A 25,066-nucleotide genomic window follows, 5' to 3' on the forward strand; every position below is an offset into this window, starting at 1 on the left:
TTCCAGGGGGTGGAATGTCCCTCTGCAACTCCAGAAGTTCAATTATTTAATAGTTTTCTTTTTTAAATCATATCTACTCTGGTTTAGAGCAGCATCTAGGAATTATATAGACCTCTTTGAAATCTAGAGACTGCTACATGTCTTGAAACTGAATTTTGGCTATTTTTCTTAATACCTTTACTGTGTATGACTCCTTCCCTCCAAAACACCAGAGTACCTTCTGAAAGCAGTTTCCTGTTCCACCCAGATAATCCCATCTGGAAATTCCTGCAGAACCTTTTTTTTGAATCTATATTGTGTTCTCCATTATCCACCCACACAGGTGGTTGCAGTTGACTTTTTTATATTTTAAGAACTAGAAGCACAAAAAATTATTTTGGGTGGGGGCTGGCCGGTAGCGTAGCAGTTAAGTTCACACGCTCCGCTTCGGCAGCCCGTGGTTTGCAGGTTCCAATCCTGGGCGCAGACGGACGCACCACTTATCAAGCCATGCTGTGGCGGTGTCCCATATAAAGTAAAGGAAGATGGGCATGGATGTTAGCCCAGGGCCAATCTTCCTCAGCAAAAAGAGGAGAATTGGCAATGGATGTTAGCTCAGGGCTAGTCTTCCTCACAAAAAAAAAAAAATCATTTTTTTCAGAAGTTGAAAAAACTCAAGAAAATCTGTTGGCAACCTTTTTTTTTCCTTTTCTAAATTATTTGGTTTATTTTCTTTCCTGGATTTTGCTGGGGATAGGGGTGGGCCTCGTGTCCCAGGGGCAAGAGAATTAGCACAGAGGTATGCTAATGTTAACCCAAGCAGTGGTCGGGCACAGTTGCTGGCAGTAGTCACCACATTCTCTGCTAGTTAGTCTAAAGGCCTGTATGAAGAAAGCACGAATGTACTGTGTTCTAACCCACTTCATCGGCTTTGGCTGTGTCTGGAGACAATGTTTTGACAAAAAAACAAATCACGTCTCATGTCTTGGGCACTTTGAGTCTCAGCATGGGTCCCAGTTCTCTCTTTCCACTTTAAGGTTGTGGGAGACCAGATCTGCAGCCCTCATTAGCCAACCAGTGGGGTCTCCTTAGTGGAGAAGGAGATTGGCTGTGAACATGTTGAGAGTCACAGCCTGACTGTATAGGGTTGGCTTTTATTCCCACCTTTTCCTCCAAATGTTTGCGTCTTGCCTGATTCACAAGAGGCCCTAAGACTCTTGATTGGTGCTCACCGAGCTCTCATCCTGCTTGGCTGTGTAGACAGACAACACTGAAATGGGAAATGGAGCTCCAGGGCAATGGCATCAGTCACCTGGTGGAGATCCAGCCTTCACGTTTCTCTGACATGTGCCAAGTGAATAGTAGAGAAAATCTCAAAAAGTATTGACAAAATGAGAATAGTTTTACCAAAAATAACGAAAGTTCATGCAACGTCTGCATTTTACAATTGATTTGAGGGCATCCTTAGAAAACTAAATTTAACTGAATAAAACTGAATGTGGACAGTATACTAGTAGTATTGTATTAATGTTAAATTCTCTGAATTTTCTATCTGTATTCTGTTTGTTAGAGAACATCCTTGACCTTGGGAGATACACACTGAAGCATGTAGGTATGTAGGAGTAAAGGGTTATGATGTCTGCCACTCACTCTCAAATAACTCAGCAAAATAATAACAGTAATAACATGAGACAGAGAGCGTGCACAAATCTGGACAAATATTAACAATTGTAGGGAAGGATATATAAGTGTTTGTTCATTGTATGATTCTCGCAACTTATCTGTACCGTTGAAAGTTTTCAAAATATGAAGTTAAAAAAAGCAAGGCACAGCGATTCCTCATCAAAGTCAAACATTTGATTTAGAACAGTCACACTGACAGAAGCAATCAGCTAGAAGAGGCTCTCCTGAGTACAGTCAGTGCATGCTTTGTGGGCCTGTTTCTGGCTCAGGATTGTCTTGTAAAGAGCCTGTGGATAGAGGTATGGAGTTAAAGGTTGTGTCTCATTACAAGACTAACAATTCTCAACCAACGCACTCGACCGGCAGCATGGCCATGACATCTGCCCAAGGGACCATTTCGGGGCAAAGGCACCATCCACTCGGGGAGAGGCTTTGCCTTCTCTCCTCACCATTGCGAAGCCTCTCAAAAGCCTGCTCTTCTGGGCTGGCCTCCAGTTTTTATACTATTATTTGAAGGTTCTTTAACTCACCAGCAGGGAGTAGACTGTGTATCAAGGAAACCGCTGGATGCCAATTGTCAAGCTCCTCAACTTCTCTTATCTCATTCTTCAGCCTGTTGGCCTCCTCCTTCACCCAGAAAGGCAAGCTGTAGGAAGAAAATAACACCCTGAGTTTGAATTTGTCTGATGCAAAATTTACAAACACCATCAGCAGACAAAGCACTATATCCTCCAAAAGTAAGAAGGCCTCCAATTTAGGAGACCAGTGTCAAAATAAAACACCATGCTAATCGTTCACCATGTGCCCCTGCCCCAAACCCAGATCTCGTTTCTGCCCTTCTCTGCCCAGGAAGCTGACCCCTGCAGCCTGCAGCACCCTGACTCTGCCCTGCCCACATCTTTGAGCTGAGATTGGCTAATGGGAGGCACCAACAGGAGATCAGAAGGTAGGAAGAGTAGAGGTTGGGGTATTTCTTACCTAGCTCCTCCACTCCCTCCCTGTCTCCTGAGGTACCCCAGTTCTGGCAGTGGCTGCTTTCTCCACTGCCACGGCTCATTTCAGACAGCCCTTCTCCATCTCCTACTGCTCTGTGAACCATGATCCCTCTTCTTGCTGCTCAGACCTAGGAGTAGTAAGAGCTTCCCACTGTTGGGTGCCCCTGGGTGCTTTGCCCTCTCAACCTGCCCACACATCTGTAAACAGTCTTTTCATGAAACTGCCTTCAGAATCCCAGCAGAGTGTGCTTTCTGTTTTATGAGCTCCCAAGTTTGGAATAAAAGGCTTTTATTACCACTGAGCTTTAAGGTTCGGTCTCCCAGCTGAACCCTGGTGGATCAGACTCTGGTACACTTGCCCACTCTATTCATACTTATACGAGACGTTTTTGTATTAGAAAGTGAAATTTTTTTATACTGACACATATCTCTTTCTAGGTCAGACCCTACTTGGGCAAATAAATGAGGTTCAGAATGGAGCTGAGCTAAAATATAAGATCAGAGGAATGATACTTCCCTCAAATACAGGAAAACTCCAACGGCTCTTTCCCTCTGCCTCTTCAAACGCTAACCATCCTGTCTGGCTGCACACATTTAATCATGTGTCTTTCTTTTCCAACAAACTCTTATGTTTTGGAAAGCAGAGACCCTGTCTTTTTGCTCCATGTAAACGGCCTATAGTGCATACTTAGCACAATACATGGCATCTGGTAGTCTGTCAATCACATCTGTTGAAACCATGAGCAACTCAGTTGCCAGACTCCACAGACACTTGCCCTCCAAGTGTCTCACCAAAAATCCTCCATCCAAACTGCCCCACCCACCTGCTGGGACTCAAAAGGTCCCTATGTGTTGGGTGTCTATGAGCTCCTCCATTAAATAATTGACCTTTTCATAAAGATAGGATAATATAAAACATAGTGAGAGAACTCACTTGGGAATTTGTGGAAGAGGCTCAAGTGGAATAAATGTATCAAATTTCTTTTCATAAGGCACTCTGAAAAACAGAAAAGGCAATCATAATATTGGTATGGCTTCTATGTAAAGAGACCAATACATCATTATATTCAACAAAAAGTCTTATTTACTGGTTTTAATTGTCACGCGTGGGCTTCAAAACTGTAAATGCCATAATTGTTATTATTTTTTATCATTTTTAGTAAACATCATTAAATCAAACATGATTAATTTTTCAAAATAGTATTTTTAACATAATACACCAACTATTTTTCTTTTAATTTAATGACTCTCCCTTTCTGCTCAATCGCTTTGGTCTAAGTTTCATTCCAAGTGTAAGTCAACCCAAAGTAGCCACTAATCAACAATCTAATCTGATATGAAATTGAAAAGACTTCAGACTTGTGGTAATAATAATAGGAATAAATTTAACAGCCACTTTTTTTAGTCAAGATTCTGTATATAATTTCAGTTATACACATGCATATGTGCATACTAAGGAAGTAGATATGGACTTCTTTAGGAATTTTCACCAACCATGTCTTGTTGAGATCTACCCCTTGTCAAATATAATTTATATGTAGTAGAGAAGGATACAATTCCTTTAAAGTTAACTAAATAACCCTAGTATTAGCATAAACTTACATTGAAAAATTCACTGGTGGGAGAGTTGATCCTGCTTTGTAGAAGCCTTTACTCTGTTCTGGGTACATATATGGATTATCTCCTGGAGTTAACTTTGGGATTCCATTTCTTGGATCAATATCTGTGAAAGACGTTTAAAAACAAAATCATAAAAAGGGGTGAAAATGATCCACAGATTTGCTGTAAGTATTGACATGACCATGGAAATAGGATAATTTAGTGTTTCATTACAAGGTACATATAGGTTTCCTAAAGTTCTGTTAGTGATTGTCTCGCCTCGAGATGACGATAAAAGTGTGATCCTGTGCTTGGGATATTTTCTAAAAGGTGTTATGATTACCTCACCCTGGGAAAGAAGAATAGCTTAGGTTCGGATGGGATGTTTTGGTTTAAAATGAACGGTGAATCAGAGGTCTGTATGCAATGATGAGCAAGAGCTCTGCTTAAAATCTTTTCATTACTGAGCACTAGTGTACTTTGAAGCCCTGACCCCTGGCAGGGTCTCAGCTAATGAGAGTCCTGCTCCTCCTTCTCCTTCAAGGACTGGGGCGGTGCAGCAGCGGGAGGTGGCCTTCCTGGGGAGGAGGAGCCTGGAGAAAGTCCACTGATGCAGAGCACATACTGCTTACTCAGCCGATGCTCTGACACCCAACTCAGCCCCTTCAAATACCTCAGGGACAAGTAACTAGTTCACTTGAGCTCAAAAGGAGTCAGCCTGGTACAAGATGGTCATTTAAACCTACATCTCTGACATCAGATGCATCTCCTAAGACAACAAGCCTGGACTGCGAGACTAACCAGCCTTGGAGTCAGAAGCAGGCATGCATGGCTGGAAGCACGACCTCCTTCTTTGCCCACACACCCAATGAACAGGCCTCTCTTTTTTTTTTTTTTAAATGCTTGTTTTGATATTGCTCAATTCAACTGTACCCACAAGATGCAAGCCAAAGGGAGAGCTAGGGAAGATTTTTGATAAGCTTTTTCCTACCTACTCAAATTCCTCTAGCTAACTCAGCAAAGCCATCTGCACAACGGGTGGAAGTACTTGAGTTACTGGAGTATTTAATTTTTACCTTTCTCTTTCAAAAGCCCTTTCAACAGCTAAGACCCTTCATCTAATTTTTTATTAGCTCTTAACTGTAGTGAAATAGCATCAACTACACCCATGCATTGAGTGCCTGCTGGATATGAGGTGCCGAGGACTCAAAGCAAAGAGAGTGGAGTGACCCCATCTCTTGAATCCCAAGCCAGGGAACTGACAAGTAAAGGTCAGGTGACAGTGAGAGGGGTTTGGACTCTGGAGGGATTCATGCCTGAGTGCAAATTCAGTCCTGCAGTTTCTAGTTCTGTGCCCTTGAGCTATCTATCTAACTTCCCTAAGCCTTAGAATCTTAATTTATAAATTGTTTATTTCAAATATCTGCTTTGCAGAGTTTTCATAAGTACTAAATGAGAATAATTTGGGCACATAATCAGCACTCAAGAAATGGTAGTAGTTGTTATTATCATTTAAAATCAGGGCTGGGCTAATACCACCCCTCATCCCAATTTTTTTTAATCTAGAAAATACAACTGCCATCTAGCTAACATATAAACCTTTCCCTAGGGAATCTCATGTAGTTGAGGAGACAAGCCATGTATATATGGATATTAAATAATACTATATAAGGCAGTAAATGCCATAACTACAGAACAGTAGTTCTAAGATTTTAGCATAAGTGAGAATCACCTAGCGAGCTTGTTAAAAAGAGTTTCCTAGGTCCCAACCCAAGAAATTCTGTTTCAGACGGTCTGGAGTGGTTCCCAGAACCAGCTTTTTTACAAACTCTCAGGTTGATTATGATACTTCTGGTCTGAGGACACCACTTAGAAATATACTACTGTAAAAGATCTCATGAGACAATGTCAGCAAGTAGAAAAAGAACCAATGGCTTTTGTGTAAGTATAAGACGTTACTTTTAGGGAAAAATCTCCCAAACAACACCTCTGAGATAACATATTTGTTTAAGCTTTTAGGTATATTATGGAGAGCCGGCCCCACGGCCTAATGGTTAACTTTGGCATGCTCCGCTTTGGTGGCCCAGGTTTGCAGGTTCGGATCCCGGCACGGACCTACACTACTCATCGGAAGCCATGCTGTGGCGACATCCCACACACAAAATAGAGGAAGATGGGCATGGATATTAGCTCAGGGTGAATCTTCCTCAGGCAAAAAGAGGAAGATTGGCAACAGATGTTAGCTCAGGGCAAATCTTCCTCAGCAAAAAAAAAAAATAATAACTATAATTATTGTTCATTTTTTTATGATATGAGAATGGTATCATGGTTATGTTAATAAAAATAATCCTTATCTATTAGAGGTACATACTGACATATTTACAGATGAAATTATATCATGTCTGGAACTTGCTTTAAAATAATCTCTGGGGGAGAGAGGTAAAGATGAAACAAGATTAGCTATCTGTTGATAATTGTTGAAGCTAAGTGATGGGAACACCGGGTTACGTTATGTTCCTCTCTCTACTTTGGCACATGTTTAAAAATGTTCCTAATAAAAAGTTTTTCTTGTTAATAAAGGTAGAATAGGGGTTACCACTGGAGCAGGGGGAGGACAGATGTTGTATTCAGGGAGGGGCCTATTGGAAGCTTTAAATATAAAGAACATATTATATTTCTTAGCTAGAATGAGAAGCATACAAGTGTTTGTGATATTTTATTCTATATATTAAATAAATATTTCATAAATATACTTGTACATTTACTCAGTATTTATAAAAACCATAAAAGGGAGGAAGGAAGGAAGGAAAAGGAATAATAAACATAAAATTCAGGATAACATTTACTCTTGAGTTAGGAGGGAAGAGATGGTTAGGGTTAGGATTTGGATCATGATAATCTCATTTACTTTTGATGTTTACTTGCAGCTGCCCCAGTTCTGGCCAGTGAGACATGGGTAGAAGGAAGTCTCCTAAGGACCATATGGGAAAATCTTTCCTTCCTTCTAAACGAGGAAGGCAACAAGAGAGTTTCTTCTTTTTCGTGTCTTGAATATAGACGTGATGCTTTGAACTGCAACAGTTACCTTGTGACCATAAGGTACAAGCATGAAGACAAAAATCTAACACTGCTAAGAATGGTGATACATAAAGAAAAAAACGAGCCTATATCTTTGATGACGTCATTAGGCAACCAGACCATATAGGCCAGCTAGATTTCAAAGCTTGTTGTTAAGTACATAATAAATATCTTATGATTTAAGCCTCTAATAATTTGGTTTTTCTCTTACTTGCGGCCAAGGGCATTCCTAAGTAATTTACAGCCAAACTTAGTCCCTTCTTGGTTTTTCTCAGTTGTTTCAGATTTAAACCAGTTAAATAAATCCTTCCTATTTTATGCCATGGCTGCATCTCAGATGGAAGCGGAAGCAGGGGTGTGCACAGCAGGCTTATGTGACATCAAGGCTTTAGTGGAAAGTTTTGAGTCCTGGGTCACTGTCTGCAAACCACACTGATATCTGCTGCTCACCTTATCTCTGTTACTCTCTAAGAGTTGGCATCTATCTCTGTTGTCTGCCAAATTGCGTCATCTAGTCTGATCCTCAGGAAGCCATCCTCCTACACAATGCATCAGGTGGTGAAGCATAAACTTATTTTCATATGATCCCTGGCTTGATGGTCTACAGCACATCATACTGTGGCCTCCCAGCCTTCCAGCTATGAGACCTGTGCAGCTCTCTGGTGCTCTCTCTCTCTCTCTCTCATTCTTTCTCTCTGTCCTAACCTCCACAGTCTTCAAATGGCACAGAAATACAGCTATTTTTCCACATCTCCTGGGTGGGTGAGCCCCTGAGGCTGGCTTTCTGCCCATACATTGCCCACAGCTCTCACTACTCGCCTGCTCAGAGTCAGGCCAGATGCTGCTTCATTCTGAGGCTCAAGGTCTTCCCCCGGCCACGCTCTGAGGCAGAAGCCCCAGCTGGATTCACGTCTGATCAGCCACTAGATTTTGATCTCAGAAGTTGGGCAGGATGCAGGACCCCTCAAAGTCCCTGCCTCAATGACTACTCTCCCACCTCCTCTTGTCTGGCCTTTTGTGTATTCTCTATCCAAACAAAAGCCTTGGTTTTCAAAACTATTTGTCTTTACTATGAGTTTAAAACTCTATTTTAAAACTCAAAAATGAGAACTTTCTATTTCTTTCTCTTTGTATTCCTGCTACAGCCATCCTATTCATCCCTGAAGCAATGGCTGCCTCCTACACAGGTATTTTGGTAGAAGAGCGTGCCATAATGGTCGATTGGTACTCGGCAACTCTGTGAGGTCTTTTAATAAATCTACTAGGGGTAGGCTGGTACAGAGAACTCACCAAGTGACAAACCAAGGAGACATATATATTGATGATAGATAGATATTTATATATACATATATATATATAAATGCTCATCTCAATTACTTTAATTAAATAAACTATAAAATAACAACATGCACTTCAGGCTAAGGTTTATGGGATGTTTTCCTTGTGAAGAATATAAAGTACAATTTATATGCATATGACAGGCAGCATCTAATTGAAATATAAATTATTTTCTTCGGACTTCAATGAAGGTTCCTATTAATAAGTATCTGAGAGAACTTATCTGATGATTTAAATATCACATTAGCATTTTATGAAATTCAGAGAAAAACAAAAATGTGGATCAGCATATGTTGTGAGTTCTTTGCCAAAAAGTGCAGCCTGCCAACGGTCCCCTTCCCTTTCCTATCTTCCTGGCTGCACTAGGGTGACACGGTGATCCCCCAGGGCTGCCCCAGCCACAGAATGCTGGGCCTGCAGAATCACGACTCAAGAGTATTTTCAGGCATTGCACAGCCAAGGTCCAGCAGGAAAACATTACCATATTTCTTCCTCCCAAAGCACTTGTCCACTGTCCTCTCTGACAGAGACCTCCTGTTGCCAAGGAAGACCCCGTTAAATAGGCACTGCTTTCCAACATGGTAGGTGTGGATATTGCAGCTAAACCTTGGGTAAAATGTCCACTCAGGACGCTGCCCATCTTCTGCAAGACATCAGAAATGCTTCCGTTAGCACTGTTCTCAGCCGCTTTTACAAAAAATTGTAAAAATTCCCCAGGCACTATCTGGCTGTACAACCTTTATCAATGTCTATAATTCCTTGGTTCTACATCAGGGGCAGTGTTAACTTCTGTGAGACTAGGCCCAAAAGGAAGGGATGTAGGGAGAAAGCTATCTAAAAGGCCTCTTTTTTATTTTTTCTTTCCTTTTTTAGCCTCCTCTCTAAAAATAAAGCCAATTTTATGGTTGGAAGTGATGTATGGGTTGGGAAGCTCAGAGACGGTTTTATAAGCACCTATGATCCAACCTTCACCATGACAAATGTGTAGGAAGAATAGAATGCCCATCAACCAGGGATGGGCTGGGCCGACCATGGCCCAGTACCAGATGGTACGTGGTGTTGGCAGCAACAATGGCACGCACATGCACTATGGTGACACAGGGAAATGTGTACATGTGACAATGGCAAGTGAGAAAGGCTGCTGTGAGACCTTAGGCTAGTTACTGGACTTCTCAGTGTCTCTGTTTCCTCACTTAATACTTTCCCTGTAAAATTGCTGAAGTGATTTTAAACAATAAAAGACCCCCAAAGCTCTAGGGTTGCTTGAGAAACACTTGGGCTCCGCAGTGGCCAAGAACGCAGGCTGTGGAGGCAGGCAAGTTTGGGCTCTAATCCCATCCTTCTACTTCTGAGCTATGTGTACATGCCTGGGTGACTCAATCTCTCCAGGCCTCAGTTTCCATCTGTGTAAAATGGGTAGGTTTCTATTAGCCACATAGATCTATATGTATTGACACAGAAAGAGGTCCATGATCTATTTACTTTGAGTGAAAATAATTTGTGTACTATTTTCTAATAGTGAAAATATGGTTGTATATTACAACCCATGTATATATATATACGTACACATACATACATATACCTTTCAAAATTCTGGAAGAATATATATCAAACTCTTCACAGCTATGGAGCAGAATGGGGATATTGTTAGACAATATGGAGAAGGTGTTTTATACTCTACTTACTTTTACATTATTTTAATATTTCACTACAGTACTTTTACGGTTTTTATATAAAGATATTTTGTTTTTGAAAAGCATATAACAATAGCTCCCCAGCAGAGTTGTTGTGAGAATTAGAGATGAAGCGTGTCAAATGCCTGGCACTGAGTGGGTCTTCAGCGAATGGTGCCCAGCAGGATGACAGACTTCTGAAAAGCCCCCAGGCATGGAGGCGTGTGGAGGAGGATCTCTGACTTACTCACTTGTCTGCAACTTAAGCAGGCTGAATTCCTCAGGATATTTATCCTTTTGGATTCTAGGCAATGAGTTGTCAGAGGAGTGATCAGAATGTGAGGAGGAGGATTTCAGAGCCAAATCTGCAGGAGGGCTGGAAGGGAAGCAGAAGGACTAGATTCTTGTATGTGCTTAAATTGGTAGTTAGAACCTGATCTTACATCTTACACTAGAATTGCCCTCACGTATAGGAACTAGGCCTACTCCTCTATAAAAGTCCACAAGCATATAATTTGTTTATTCACAATTTGAGGGGACTGAAACATATTCAAAAGATGCATGCTTAGAAACAGTTTGATGGTTCCTGAAAAAGTTAAATATAGAATTATCATACAATCCAGCAATTCCACTCCTAGGCATATACCCAAAAGAATTGAAAACAGAGACTCAAACAGATACTTGTACATGGATGTTCATTGAAGCATTACCCATAATAGCCAAAAGTTGGAAATAATCCAAACGTCCATTGACAGAAGAATGAATAAACAAAATGTGGCATATACATACAATGGAATATTATTCAGACATAAAAAGGAGTGAAATTCTGATACATTCCACAGTACAAATGAATCTGGAAAGTATCATGTTAACTGAAATAAGCCAAACACAAAAGGACGAATTTTGTATGATTTCACTTATATGAAATATCTAGAATAGGTAAAGTGATAGAGACAGAAAGTCGATTAGAGCAGCAGGGACTGGGGAGAGGGGAGAATAGGGAATTATTGCTTAATAGGTACAGTTTCTGTTTGGGGGGATGATAATGTTTTGAAAATAGACAGTAGTGATAGTTGCATATCATTGTGAGTGTAATTAATGCCACTGAATTGTATACTTAAAAATGGATAAAATGGCAAATGTTATATATACTTTGCCACAATTTTTTAAAAAAGGAATGATGTACTGATATACGTTACAACATGGATGAACCTTGAAAACATTATGCTAAATGAAAGAAGCCAGACACCAAAGACCACATATTGGTGATTCCATATATATGAAACATCCAGATTAGGCAAATCTACAGAGGTAAAAAGTAGACCAGTGGTTGTCTAGGGCTAGAGATTTAGGGGATGTGGGGGGGCAGAGACTGATAAAAGGTACATGCTTCTTTTGGAGTGATGAAAATGTTCTAAAATAGATTGTGGTAATAGTTGCACAACTCTGTGAAGACACTAAAAACCACTGATTGTACACTTTAAATGGATGAATTATATGGTATGTAAATTATGTTTCAATAAAACTGTTACAAAAAAGATGCATGTTCAATAAAACCACTAAATGGAAATAAAAAATCAATAAGTATAAAGAGAAGAGGAGGAAATAATCAAAAACAAACCTAGATTGAAATGGTTATAATAACGGAGCATTATGTTTAGTGCTGAACCTCCTGGCAGTTAAAAAGGCCTACAACAAACTATCACGGGTGTCAACAGAAAAAGCAATCACTTCTGCTTTAAGTTGCTTTGCATTTGATAGACGGCCTTGGACAATGATAGCCTGACAATGTTTTCAGGTATAGTTATCTGCTATCAAGTCATAGGATCTTTTTTCATATTATTACTTATATCTGAATAGTTTCAAACCAGTTTCATATTGCTTGTCTCATTTGCTCCCTACTAACAGTCCTATGATGTAGGCAGGGCCAGTAGAATCATTTCCATTTGAAAATGAAATAGACCCTCAGAGAAATACATGTAGACAGGGTCAGAGCTAGATCTGAGTCTAACTCCAGACTATGTTGCCTAAAAATCATAAAGAACCCTAGTTCAATAACTCATGAGTCTTGTATAGCTTGATCTCCAGTTTTAAATAAACATATCGATACTAATAGTTCTGAACTTTCGTAGTGTGCAGATAAAGCGAAATGCAATAACTCAGAGTCCCCCAGTTCAGAACATATGATAATTTTGACATTGGAGTGAAATATGTCTCTCCTAAATATTTTTTTAAAGGCTTTGCTGAAGGAACTGTGTAGAAAAGATTGCAAGGATAAAGGAAACCTTCCAAAAGAACTTGAGAAGTATCCACCTACTTGGTTTATGCAACAAACATTTATCTGAGGACACTTTGTAGCAGGCACTGTTCTAGACACTGGGGGTCCAAACACAGTCCCTGCTCTCAAGGAGCTCAGGGCACAGGGGGAGAGGACATGACAGATACACAGGTGATTGTGGAAGAGTGGGTAAATGCAGAGTGGGGAAAAGCAGGTTTATAAAATAGTAGTACAATATGATCTTAATTGTGTAAAATAAATATATATTTATATGCATAAGAAAGAAATAGATTTTTTCTTATGCATATAAAAAATAACATCAAAATGTTAACATTGATTCTCTAAAAGGTGGGATTATTGTGATTTTTATCTCTAATACTGTTTTTATATTTTCAAAATTTCTACAATGAACTTGTTACTTTCATTATAACAAAAATCGTTAGAAAAAAGGTTTTCAAAACTTTTTACTGTAAAAGAAATATAAACAGAGAAAAGTATATAAAACATAAATACAGTTTTACAAATAATTATAAAGCCAATGTCCAGGTCAAGAAGCAAAATATGGCCGGCCTTCCCCTCTCACTCCCCAGAAACCATCTGTGTGTCCCTTTCCTGGAAAGGTAACCACTGTCCTGACGCTGACTCTCATGGTAATCACTTCTTTGCTTTCCTTTAAGATTTACTACCTATGTATGTATGTATGTATTCCAAAAAATATAGTTTAGTTTTACCTGCTTTTGAACCTCATGATAGCAAGCACTTGCACAGCACCTATGTTATGCCAGGGAGTCTTCTAATCACTTTACACTTATTAACTGATTTAATCTTCACTACAATCCTGTGAAGTATTATCCCCATTTTGCAGATAAGAAAACTGAGGCTCAGGGAGGTAAAGTAATTTGCCCAAGTTCACAGAGACACTAAGTGGCAGAGCTGGGATTTGAACGAGCTCTTGGATTGGATCCATGCTCTTGCCAAACATGTCATGCTACCTCTCAGACTGGCGGCTCCCTGGTCAGAATTTACTCTCATGTTTACACTCGTCACTGGACCCTTACTTACTCTAGGTGAACAGACACTCTGCAGGGGCCTGGAGGCTCACTGACACTCAGACCTGTTTCAACAGAAGATGAGGGGCTGATGCTTCTGCTAGAGGATGTTGTGTTGGCAAAGCATCCCTTAGATTCCAGAAAATCATTGTGTTTAGTACCTGTAACACATAGATATCACCATTTGACTACATTAACGAAAATATTTTTCATTCTATCTTGTTCTCTAGATTATAAATAATTTATGTTTTTAAAAAAAAACAACTAACATTTGCTTGAGCATTTACTGTGTACTAGCGATTGTGTTAACATCTTATACACATTATCCCATTTAATTCTCACAACAACCCACAGACATAGGTAATAATTATGCTTCCATTTTACAGATGAGGAAATTGAGGCTCAGAAGATTAAGCAATTTGCCTAAGATCACAGAGAAAATAACCATCTCTGCCCAGATTTGATCACAGGACTTGTAACACTAAAGTCTAAAATCCTAACCACTGTGCTAGACTGCTCGCCCCACCACGTGGTTCTAAGTGGAAGAGAGAAGATCTGAATCGAGCTCTATATCACTGCACATTGTATTGAGCATCTCAAAGCAATTTTCCAAAGGATTTGTTCATAGAAACACTAATGAACATAGCTGATGATCATAACCCAAAGAACTGTCTTCAGAAACTTCTATGGTTTCCCCCCCACACTGTAGTGGTGGTTCCTCCCCACACTGTAGTGTCGTCATTCATTTATATACACATCTTTCCCACCAGACTAGGTCTTATTCATCTTAGTAGCGCTCAGAACAGTGCCTGGCACAAGAGGTTTGAGTTAATAAATGAAAAGGAATTATAACTCCCCAACCACCCAGAATTACAAGTCCTGGAAGCCAGTGACTGTAGATAGAGAAGTGCCCATTATCTCACTCTGCTATACAATTACTGCTTCATGAAAGTTGATCTGTTCTCTCGTCATTTTATACAGTGTGTGCCTGTCCAGTCACTTAAAATGTCAGATGAATGGATATCCCATTTCTTTATACGTAACTTCATACAGCATAGATGCTCAACAGACACAATGTAACCTCTGGTTATAAGAAAATTACAAGCAATAAGAGTCAGACCTCTCTGACTCTTGAGCACATTTTTAGACTGCCCGCTGACTATACGGCATCCTGCTTCACATGTATAAGGTATACATCATGTACTCTCTGCAAATTCCCACCATCTATCAGTGGGACTGCTACTTAGACAGTTTTTTACTCATTTCTTATCAATTCCCTCTCAAATTCATACAGCAAGTGAATCATATCTTTTTCACTCTTGCCAAGTCCCAACCCTATCACCAAACCCTTTACTCTTAAGAGATCTTGTGACTCTACAAAGTTTAAAGGCCAGCAAAGCCACTTCCTCCCCTCACAATCCCCCATTCTGGGGTTTCCCAGGGTATGACATAAGGACTGTCTGCATCAGAAGTACCTGAGAGACCTGTTAAAAATACAGATTCCCAAACCCCATTACAGATCTACTGAATTAGAACCTCTCTAAGTGAGGCCTGGGAACCCACATTTAAATATGTCCCCTCCCCCCGTAGCTCTTAGGCTTACATCCGGCAATGATTCTCTTCCTCTTCGAGTCCAGCTCCATCCCTGCACTGCCTTCTATCCCGTCCCACCTCCTGATTCCCAACCGCACAAAATTCCCAAAATTTGCCCCATCATGAGAATCACCTTGGGGCACTGGTTCAACATGCAGATTCCAGGGCTCTGACCCAGACCTACAGGGGAAGAACTGGGAATCAGTATGTTTAAGAAGCATCCCAGGTGATTCTCAGAGCCAGCCGAGGGTGGGAAGAGCTATTCTGGAATATGCCACAGAGCCTAGAGCAGCCCCAAGTGAGGGTCAACTGGTTGCTTGAAGTGTGAGTTGTCGGGATGGAGTGGAGCCCAGTGGAGAGGGCAAGAAAGGGGCAGAGCTGTGAAGAGGAGAGCACAGGTCCCCAGCAGCCAAAGAAGCAACCGCCGATATCCTGAGCCACAAAAGTAGTATCAACAAATATAATAGAGACCACACTCTCTGACCACAATGCAATACAATTAGAAATCAGTAAGGGGAAGACAGCCAAAAAACATCTACACAAGCTTGGAAACTCAAACCACACTTCTAAATATTTCGTATAAAAGAAGAAATCATAATGGAAATCATGAGGTGCTTAATGATCAATGACATAAGTACTATATATCAAAATTTGCTGGATTCGACTAAAGCAGTAATTAGAAACTAGAGCCTTAAATGCATAGCCTGTATCTCACTGAATATGACACCATCAATTGTAATAACATTATTATTTTATGTACCACAAAGAACAAAGGCTGCCAGTTAAACTATGACACAATGCCTTATCACTTAGAATTTTTACCTTATACTTATTGAAGCACTCTTTTAGACTTCCTTAGATACAGATTTTAATCATGTATCACTCGTGTGCATATATAAAGAAGGAAATATGAGCAACATAAATTGGTTAAGGCATTCTTAAATCTTACTCATATTCAAAGTCTGATTACTGAATCACTTTTCAATTCAGTCACTGATGTCCACACTTTCCACCTAAATTGACCTCAGTGCAACAAGAACACAAGTGATGCAGCATTTCTTAAAAGAGTTCTCCTCTATTGCCTCTGGAATTTTCTTCCAAGCCACTGACACATGTTCTGCATTATTGAGTGCTCATACAGCAAAGTTTATTGACAACTGCTTCACACCTGCTGCTGGGCCCACAGCACTAGTAAGACCAACCCAACTTCAGAGAAGCAAACTGTGAAAAACGTCCGTCTTAGAATTGCCATTGTGTAGAGTAACGCCGAGTTACTTTAGGCAAGTCAATTACCTCTCCATGCCCAGCTCCCAACACCCGCCCCACCTCTCTCTCTAGCTCATGAGGCTGTAGTGAGGAGCAAATAAGCTAAGGTACCTCCTTCTTGAAGGGTCACCATCCATTATGATAATTGTTATTGGAATGCAATAAATGTCCAGTCAGCCATAAGACAGAAAATTCTAGCAAGTCGCTAAAACACTATGCGATAAGAAAAGATGATCCAACCGAAAGGACCAAGAGAAAGTTCTCCTGACTAGAAAGGAATTCCTGGCAAAAAGGAGAGTTTAGAAGAAAGTCTGTTTCCTTGGTACCATCTGTGGAATTCACGATAATTATTTCTATTTCTCTGGGCAGGAATAACACCTTACGTAACCAAGGCACTTTCACACACTTGCCATCTCAGCTGACGTACAGAACAGCACTGTCTGGCAGGAAGAGAAGAATACATCAAGCTAACTTAGCTTAATGTGGATACTCTTTAACCAAACACTCAGTTTCCCACGCCTCTTCTCCGCTCAACAAACAACCAAAGGATCTAGGACAGTGGATTCTAACCCTTCTCTGGATCACAGACTCCCTGAGAAGTAATGAAAGCAACGAGCCCTCTCTGCTGGAAAAATGTACATACACCCATAGTTGTGCATTGATCTTCAACTGGTTCGTGGAGCCCCTTCCTTCCTGAAACCTGTGGACTCCATGTGAAGCTGAGCTCAGATTTATCTCCTGAGTGGACACACCTACAGAGCAGAAGAGGAAGCCACGGGTCTTTAGTAAATGTGGTCTGGGGATCTCAGGGGCTGGCGCTCTTCTGGTACCCCTAATTCAGAAACATGAAGCCCCTCTACTCCACCCTCAACCCAGATCAACCCGGAAACTGCAGAAAGGTCTAGAGCTTAAACTTAGAATCCCAGAACCTTTTTCTCCTTGCTGACCTAGCCACGTTGGGCAATTAATACAACTCTACTGGCCCCAGCTTGTAGGTGGATATAGTAAATCATACCTCCCTCCTCTCCCTGCACTTGTGAAGGAGAATGAGGAGATCACAGACCTGGAATACAGAAGACCAGGGACCAAGCTAAGATCTGATGGGGCACAACAGAACATTCCACAACCCCTTTTTGCAGCATGCAGGCCACTCACCGATAACAGGTAAATGCCAACCTGGGCATATACTCACTCCACGGTTTTCTGAGAGACTGGCTGTTCTGCTCCAGGATACTGTTCTCTAAAGGCAAATGTGGCCCTAAAAATACTCCTCAGCCTTAACAACCAATTATGGAGCTACCATCCATTATTTGACTTAAACCTTTCCTTAAAGTGTTCACAGTTTCCACCTGAGCTGTCCCAGCCAATAAGTAGCACCATGAATCTACTAATATATGAACAAATTAAAAAAAGGAAAGGGCATGCACAGGCTTTGGAGACCCAAAGACTGGTGTCAAATCCCGGCTTCACCATTTATTGACTGAAGCACTGGGCAGGTCAAACCTCTGGCTCCCTTTACTCATGTGTAATATATCTCGCTGGCTGGTTTCAGATCCAGGGAGGTATTTTATGAGAATCTCTGCTTTGATGCTGCAATCTACCTTATCAGATTTTGGGTTAATATAGACATAAGCTACTATTTAAGTAGTTCTTTTTATATGCCCCCAAACAAGCCTCCTTTTAAACTTCAAGTGGTGCCTCCTAGCTGTAGTATACTTAGATATGGCAACCAAATCCACATCCCATCCTCCTGACTTCTTGAACTCAACTGTATCTCCTCTCCACCGTGATCATGCCAGAGTCTCCTTTCTCTTGAACCTTCTCCAGCTCTCTGCAGCAGGTCGCTCTTGAGAAAGAGGGGAGATGGCAGCCCCATGGACCGTTCCCAGTATACATGGACTCGTCTATGCACGTGTTGATTTTAAATATTAAAAGCAACTAGAGACAAAGAAAAGACCTTTGTAAAAAAGGCATCAGTCAAAGCAACCAGAAACTCTACAAGTCATTGGAAATCAAGAGGGCAGGGTTGGCCTCTTAATTAGAGATTCCCCCTCTGTCTCTACCCGGGGCGTTTCTTGGTTTGGAGGCTCCCAGAGCTCGCATGGGTCTTGCCCTCCAGCCCAAGCAGTGCTCACTGTCCAGCCCACCCGAGGAGCTCCTTCCCTTCCACGTCTGGTCTTCCACCCCCTTCCTCCAGGGGAGGCCTCCAAAGAGGACGCAGCCGAGATCAACACACCAACTGGCAGCCGAACTGCCGAATCTGGCCAGAGGAACGGAGACCCAAGGGCGAGAGGGCCGCAGCCGCGGCCCGCTCCTCCTGCGGAGGCGCGTTCCGGGGTTGCCAGGACACCAGCCCCAGCAACGCAGGGCCGCAGCTCCCCGCCAGGCCAGGCTTCGCGGTCCTCCTCCCTCTGCATCCCGGAGCTCTCTGGCCCTCCGCACCTGATGGAGTCTTCTGGAGGGGCTGAACTAGAGGCTCCAGCCATGATCCGTGGGCAAGGACCGCTGGAAAAGCTGCTTAGTGTTTCCGCATTTTTTATTTTAAGTGTTGTGGTTCTCCTCCAGGTAATTTTCATTATCTGAACTGTAGCCTCTGGTGGCAGTGAAGGATGAGCCCTCCGCAGAGCTTGCAGATGCCTGCTTATAATTGGCATTGATTAGACAGATCACCTACCACTTACAGAGCGCCTTTTCTGGGCCAGGCGCCCTGGTGGATGTTATCTTCTTCAAGGAGCCAGCATTTTTCAAAATAGAAAGCTGAATTTGAGCACAGGCTTGCTCAAGGTCACCCAGAAAACTGAGATTCATTTCCAAGTTTCCTCCCTCCAAATCTACCACTCTTTCCATCAAACCAACTTGAATTTATCTTACTAATCCTTTCCAGCATCTAATCAATCCTGCATGGAAAGCTTTTCTCCAGGTCTAGTTTAAGTCCCTCAATTCAAATTCAGACCTAATTTCTCCCTTGGTGAAGTGAAGAAAAATTAGACCCTGTTTTTATTTTTAATGAACTTTTTACTGATTATAAAAGCAATAAAAAAGAAATCTTGGTCATTGTAGAAATCTTGGAAAATATAGAAAAGTATTGTTAATACCTATAATCCCACAATCCAGATAAACCATTTTTTCTGGATGCCTACTCCTGCATAACAAACTGCCCCCAAACTCGGTTGCTTTAAACAACAACAATCATTATTATCTCCCGATTGTGGGGTTGGCTAGGCTAAGCTAGGCTGTTCATGATTGGGGTCATGTGGTTGCAGTCAGAAGGTGGCTGGAGCTTCGTCACTCATACATCTGGTGACTTATGTTGGCCATCAGCTGGGACCTCAGCTGGGGCTTTGCCCAAATCACCTACATATGACTTTTCCATGTGCTTCCTCACAGTATGGATTCTGGGTTCCGAATAGGAGCATCCCAGGAGGACCAGGCAGAAGCTATATTGCCTCCACAGTCCTGGATGCAGGGAGAGGGAACCTTGACCACGCCTCTCAGTGGGAGAATGAAGGTCACGTTGTATGAAGAGCCTAGGGGATGGGGGATCTTGTGGCTGTCTTAGAAAAAACCAATCTGCCACACCACTACTAACATTTAGGGGCTATTTCCAACCTGTGCTTTTTCTTTCTTTCTTTTTTTTTGTATGTGTGAGGAAGATCAGCCCTGAGCTAACATCCATGCTAATCCTCCTCTTTTTGCTGAGGAAGACAGGCTCTGAGCTAACATCTATTGCCAATCCTCCTCCTTTTTTTTCCCCAAAGCCCCAGTAGATAGTTGAATGTCATAGTTGCACATCCTTCTAGTTGCTGTATATGGGACACGGCCTCAGCATGGCCGGACAAGCAGTGCATCGGTGCGCGCCCGGGATCGGAACCCAGGCCGCCAGTAGCGGAGCGCGTGCACTTAACCGCTAAGCCACCAGGCCGGCCCCTAACCTGTGCTTTTTCTATGCACATATATGTTAACGTAAGTGGAAATGAACTACATATACAATTTTGTATCATGCTTTTTTTTAATTTAACATTATATCCTGATCATTTCTTCTTATTAAAGTTTTTAAAAAAAACACATTTATCTGTTTCGTTATCCCATGGTAGAACAGATAACAGCTTTGCAACAGAAATGTTAGCTGGGCAACAGCATAGTTATTTTTTTTTTTTATAATTTTATTTATTTATTTTTTCCCCCAAAGCCCCAGTAGATAGTTGTATGTCATAGCTGCACATCCTTCTGGTTGCTGTATGTGGGACGTGGCCTCAGCATGGCTGGAGAAGCAGTGCGTCGGTGCCCGCCCGGGATCCGAACCCAGGCCGCCAGCAGCGGAGCACACGCACCCAACCACTAAGCCACAGGGCCGGCCCCAAGCATAGTTATTATTGGCTTGACCCAAGATGCTGCAATGCCAGAAGGGCAGAGATTTTGTCTATTCTGTTCACTGCTGTACACCAAGCACCTAGCACAGAGCCTGGCACAGATGGGTGCTCATTAACCATTTGTTTAATGAATGAATACACGCATGGATGGATGATTAAAATGTCCTGAACTGAGCCCCTCCCTCTCCTGTTTGCATCCTCCTGGAGGAAAGAGACCAGGTCTCTAACCTGCACCACCACGTTCCAAGACATCAGGACCTATCTGTTGGCCGCGGGATTGTAGGGAAGGCGGGCAAATCTCAGAGCCAAAACTCTCTCTTAACCTAAATGAGTCCTGCGAACTGGACTCATAAACTTTCCGTAACTTTGCAGTTTTAAAACCTTCTAGGCCACTTTGCCTTCATCCCTTGGGCAAGTTTTCAATGCCTCCTGCCCTGGGCCAGCCCGGGCTGCTGAGCCAAGGTTTGAGGGACACAGGAGCCCCCTGAGGGGTTCTCGGGGCAGCAGAGCTCACACACAGCCCGTGGGTACCCAGGCCTGGCTCCAGAAGCTTCCTGCATGCAGGAGCCCGGCCACCCAGATTGGGCAGCAGAGGTGAGGTTGAGGGGGGTGCTGGGTGTGTCCAGAAGCCCGAGGCCTCCTGAAACTCCTAGAATACCCTGCCGGTAGAGCCAGGAGGGCGAGCGCCATTGCCAAGAAGAAGGGCTTCTCTAGAGTTCTTGACCTGGCATCTCCTCTCCTGGCTACGTCCCCCAAACGAAGCACAGCCTGGAGGTCACCACAGAACCTACGTGGGAACAGAGGGGCCTGAAGGGGGGAGTGGGGCCAGTCCCAAGCCCCTGAGATCAACTCGACCTTCTCTTGGACTTTAGGGCCCTCCTTGCAGCTCTACAGTCCAGGATCCCACTGTGCCATGAGCCTGGGTCTGAATGAGCCTGGGGAATATGGGACTCCAGGGCCGCCACTAGCACATATAGGGTTTCCGTGCCTAAGTATTACATTGAACTGTATGAAATTGCTGTTTTTGTAGATCACAAATGGTTGCATATTGGCAATTTCATAATTCAACTTAATCGTAAAAGGCAGACGCTTCTAACAGGTTCCGTGGTGAAGTAAAAGGAAGGTGGGCTGGACTTTAGCCCCACCATCCCGCTCCGCCCTGCAGAACCCCACCTCGAGTTCACTGACCGGGAGCTCAGCTCTGAGAAGGGACAGCAGACAGCCAGGCAGGGTGGTGGACGCAGGTGGACAGGGCTGGCTGTCACAGGCATGGATAGGGAGGGTGGGTTCTGGTTCTCCCTTGGCCTGCTGCAACCCCAGACCCTTGAGAGCAGCTGGGGCAGCTATGAGAATTAGGTGCCTAGGGATTAGAGGAAACCAGACAGCAGAGGGGGAGTGATAGCAACCAAATTCTACCCCTGTTCCTTTTCGGTCTTGGAGGAACACAAAGTGCCTGCCATAGAGAGAAACCTGAGCCTAGAAGGATGGCATTAGTTGATAGCTGAGCAGTCAGGGACACTGGTAAAAAGCCTCCTGTGTTTGATAAACCTCAGGAGCTGCAGGCTAAACTGGGGGGGTGGGGATCCTAAACACTACCTGTCCCCGCAACAGCACAGCAAACAGCCCATATAGGGCAGCCTCTCTTCCCCAACGTCAAGAAAAAGTCACCACAAACCCTCATTTAACATGCTTGTCCCATAAGCACACAGCAGAGGGCAGTGTCAACCAGGACATGGGAAGTAAAATGTGGTGGGAGCAGCTCTCTCGCTGCCTTCACACTGAGGCATCACAGGGCCTCATACAACGGGGGAGCTGGGAAAGTGGGTGTTGAGCGGATCACTGACGCACAGTTGCCTTCAAAAACCTCCAGTGGTAAGCAGAGGGGCCCTGGCAGAGATGGGGAGAGGGAGCATTAGCTACTTTAGAACCCGCTACCACCACCAGCTCCTACATCCTCAAAGGGCCTCTCCATCAGTTCAGGCCAGGAAACAATTACGGAGCACCCACGCGCCAGGCACTGTGCTGGGCAAGGATTCAAAGGAGAGTAAAACTCAGCCCCTTCCACAGTTGAGTGCCTCTGACATGCCAATCTCTTTACATTCATTATCTCATCTAATCCTTACAACAGTAATGTGCTATATGAATCATCCTCATTTTACAGATGAGGAAAGACAGACTCAGAGGGTAAAGTATTAGTCTAGTTAGTAACTGGCAAAGTTGTTAAACCCAGTCTCTCTAGATTCAGAGCCCGGGGCTCTCGCCACCACACCAGAGCCTTGTTAGTATGTGCTCTCCACAGTGACAGGGTCCCTCTGCCATCTCAGTACCAGCCAGGCTACTGTCACTCCCATCATAGGCTGCTAGACTGCCCAGGAGAGGCTGGGATGATGCTTGTCCCCAGAAGCACAACAATCCACTTGCCTTGGATTTCAGAGTGACATAAATAAATGACGCAGATTTTAAAATATAAATAACACATACCATATATAAAACAGATACATAGAGTAAGAATACCAGCTTATGTGATATCAGTAATTCCTGTTCTCTAGCGATTTGGAAGCGCGAAGGCTGAATTTGATGGGGTTGTTGTGGAAATCCTTGAATACCAGTGGAGGAATGATGTGGCAAAAGTTGGTGTATGCTGTGTGTCCTCACATCCTCCCTTTGCCCCTCCAGGTACACTCCCCACTGTCCCCACCCTGCTGTGTGGCCAGAAGGCTGACCTGTATGGGAGGCACTGAAGGAAGCAAAGAAGTCAGGATATTTATCCCCCAGCACCTTCCCTGCTGGGCCTCAGTTGTCTATGCCCCTCTCCCTAAGGCCACAGCACCTGTCAGAGGCCCTCTCCACACATCTGTCTCAGGGGTCAAGTAACAGCTCCCTTCCCTGGACCCTCAGGCCTAGCGGTAGCAGTGGCTTCCCACTGTCACAGCCCTGGGGAATCGCTCCATCCCTTGTTGACCTTCCTAAACCCCACCTACACCTTTGGGAATAGTCCCTTTATTACACTCTCTGCAATTACCCAGCTTGAATGTGCCATGTCTTTCCTGCTGCAACCCTAGTGCTCTAGATTAGTCTGATGAGATAGAAAGGCCAGTGGGTGGGAAGGCCACTGTCTGAGGAGGAGGGCAAGGCTGGAAAGGACTTACTGGATATGAGAAACCAACCAAACAGAGGAGGCAAAGCACTCCAAGGCTTGTAACCTGAGGACACCAGATCTTGGAAAATGGATGTAATTGTACATTAGTTTCTGTGTGAGCTAGAGAGGAAAAAGGGGTGACAAGGGAAATGGTTAACTTGGTTTCTGCCAGGCTGAGAGTGGGGAAATGTTAGTATAACAATAGGAAGTTGACCGGACTCTTCCTGTTGCCAGGAATAGGTACCTAGGGCTCAAACTTAGGGACAAAGAGGCATTAAGTAATCCATATTCTAAAAAGAACATTCACCCTTGGAGGGCCAGGCTCTTCTTAGGGCCTGTTAAGAGACTGCCACATCTCTGAACATTGCTGAATATTTGTTATTTTTCCAGAAAAAAATAAGTAAATAAAAGTGGTGATGGCCTTCAAACCAGCCAATACTGTGAAGATGACATTACGACAGAGTGGGGGTGAGTTCAGGCTTCAGAGCCGGATCCCACTTACTAGCTGTGCACCCTGGGCAAGTTATTCAGCCTCTGTGACTCGGTTTCTTCCTCTGTAAAGGGGGATAATAACAGTACCCACCTCACAAGGTGCTTGAGAGGATGAATGAATAAATACATGTAAAGCACTTAGAATGACATGCACATGGTAAAAAGCCAGTAAGTGTGTGCTTCTGTTAAGAGCATTTCCTTCCATGGCTGATTTCTATAATAATGAAGTACACAGTCAAATCGGATACAAGAGGAACTGAACAGAATTTGGCTTGTTCTCTTGGGGAAGGGGTGAGGAGAGAAAACATTAGAAGCGTTTTTCATTTTTGCAAGTTGTTGAACAGCTTGAGGCCGTAGGGGCAGGGTTAGGGCACCCCCTTACTCTGTCACCATGCTCTGGGAGGAGGGCTGCTAAATCCCCTGGCATCCCCACGCAGGGGTTGAAACATGACCAGGGACAGACAAAGAGCCTCTAGAAGGACTGGCTTTAGAAAGCAAACGCCTCCTGGGGCAGATGGGCTCCTCTCCACGAAC

General features: G+C 43.1%; 1 protein-coding gene across 1 annotated transcript; it reads right to left on the reverse strand.

The window, feature by feature from the left end:
- Positions 1–1,187: 1,187 nt before the first annotated feature.
- Positions 1,188–21,252, reverse strand: SPATS1 (spermatogenesis associated serine rich 1). Its single transcript, XM_058555463.1, has 9 exons — positions 21,244–21,252; positions 18,301–18,430; positions 13,686–13,833; positions 10,597–10,721; positions 9,154–9,315; positions 4,260–4,380; positions 3,592–3,654; positions 2,193–2,308; positions 1,188–1,249 (listed from the first exon to the last, which is right to left on the reverse strand). The coding sequence occupies exons 1-9, from the start codon at positions 21,250–21,252 to the stop codon at positions 1,188–1,190; spliced, it is 936 nt and encodes a 311-aa protein (XP_058411446.1).
- Positions 21,253–25,066: the final 3,814 nt, after the last annotated feature.

Source organism: Diceros bicornis, chromosome 14 (genome assembly GCF_020826845.1).
Source record: "Diceros bicornis minor isolate mBicDic1 chromosome 14, mDicBic1.mat.cur, whole genome shotgun sequence".
NCBI lineage: Eukaryota > Metazoa > Chordata > Mammalia > Perissodactyla > Rhinocerotidae > Diceros > Diceros bicornis.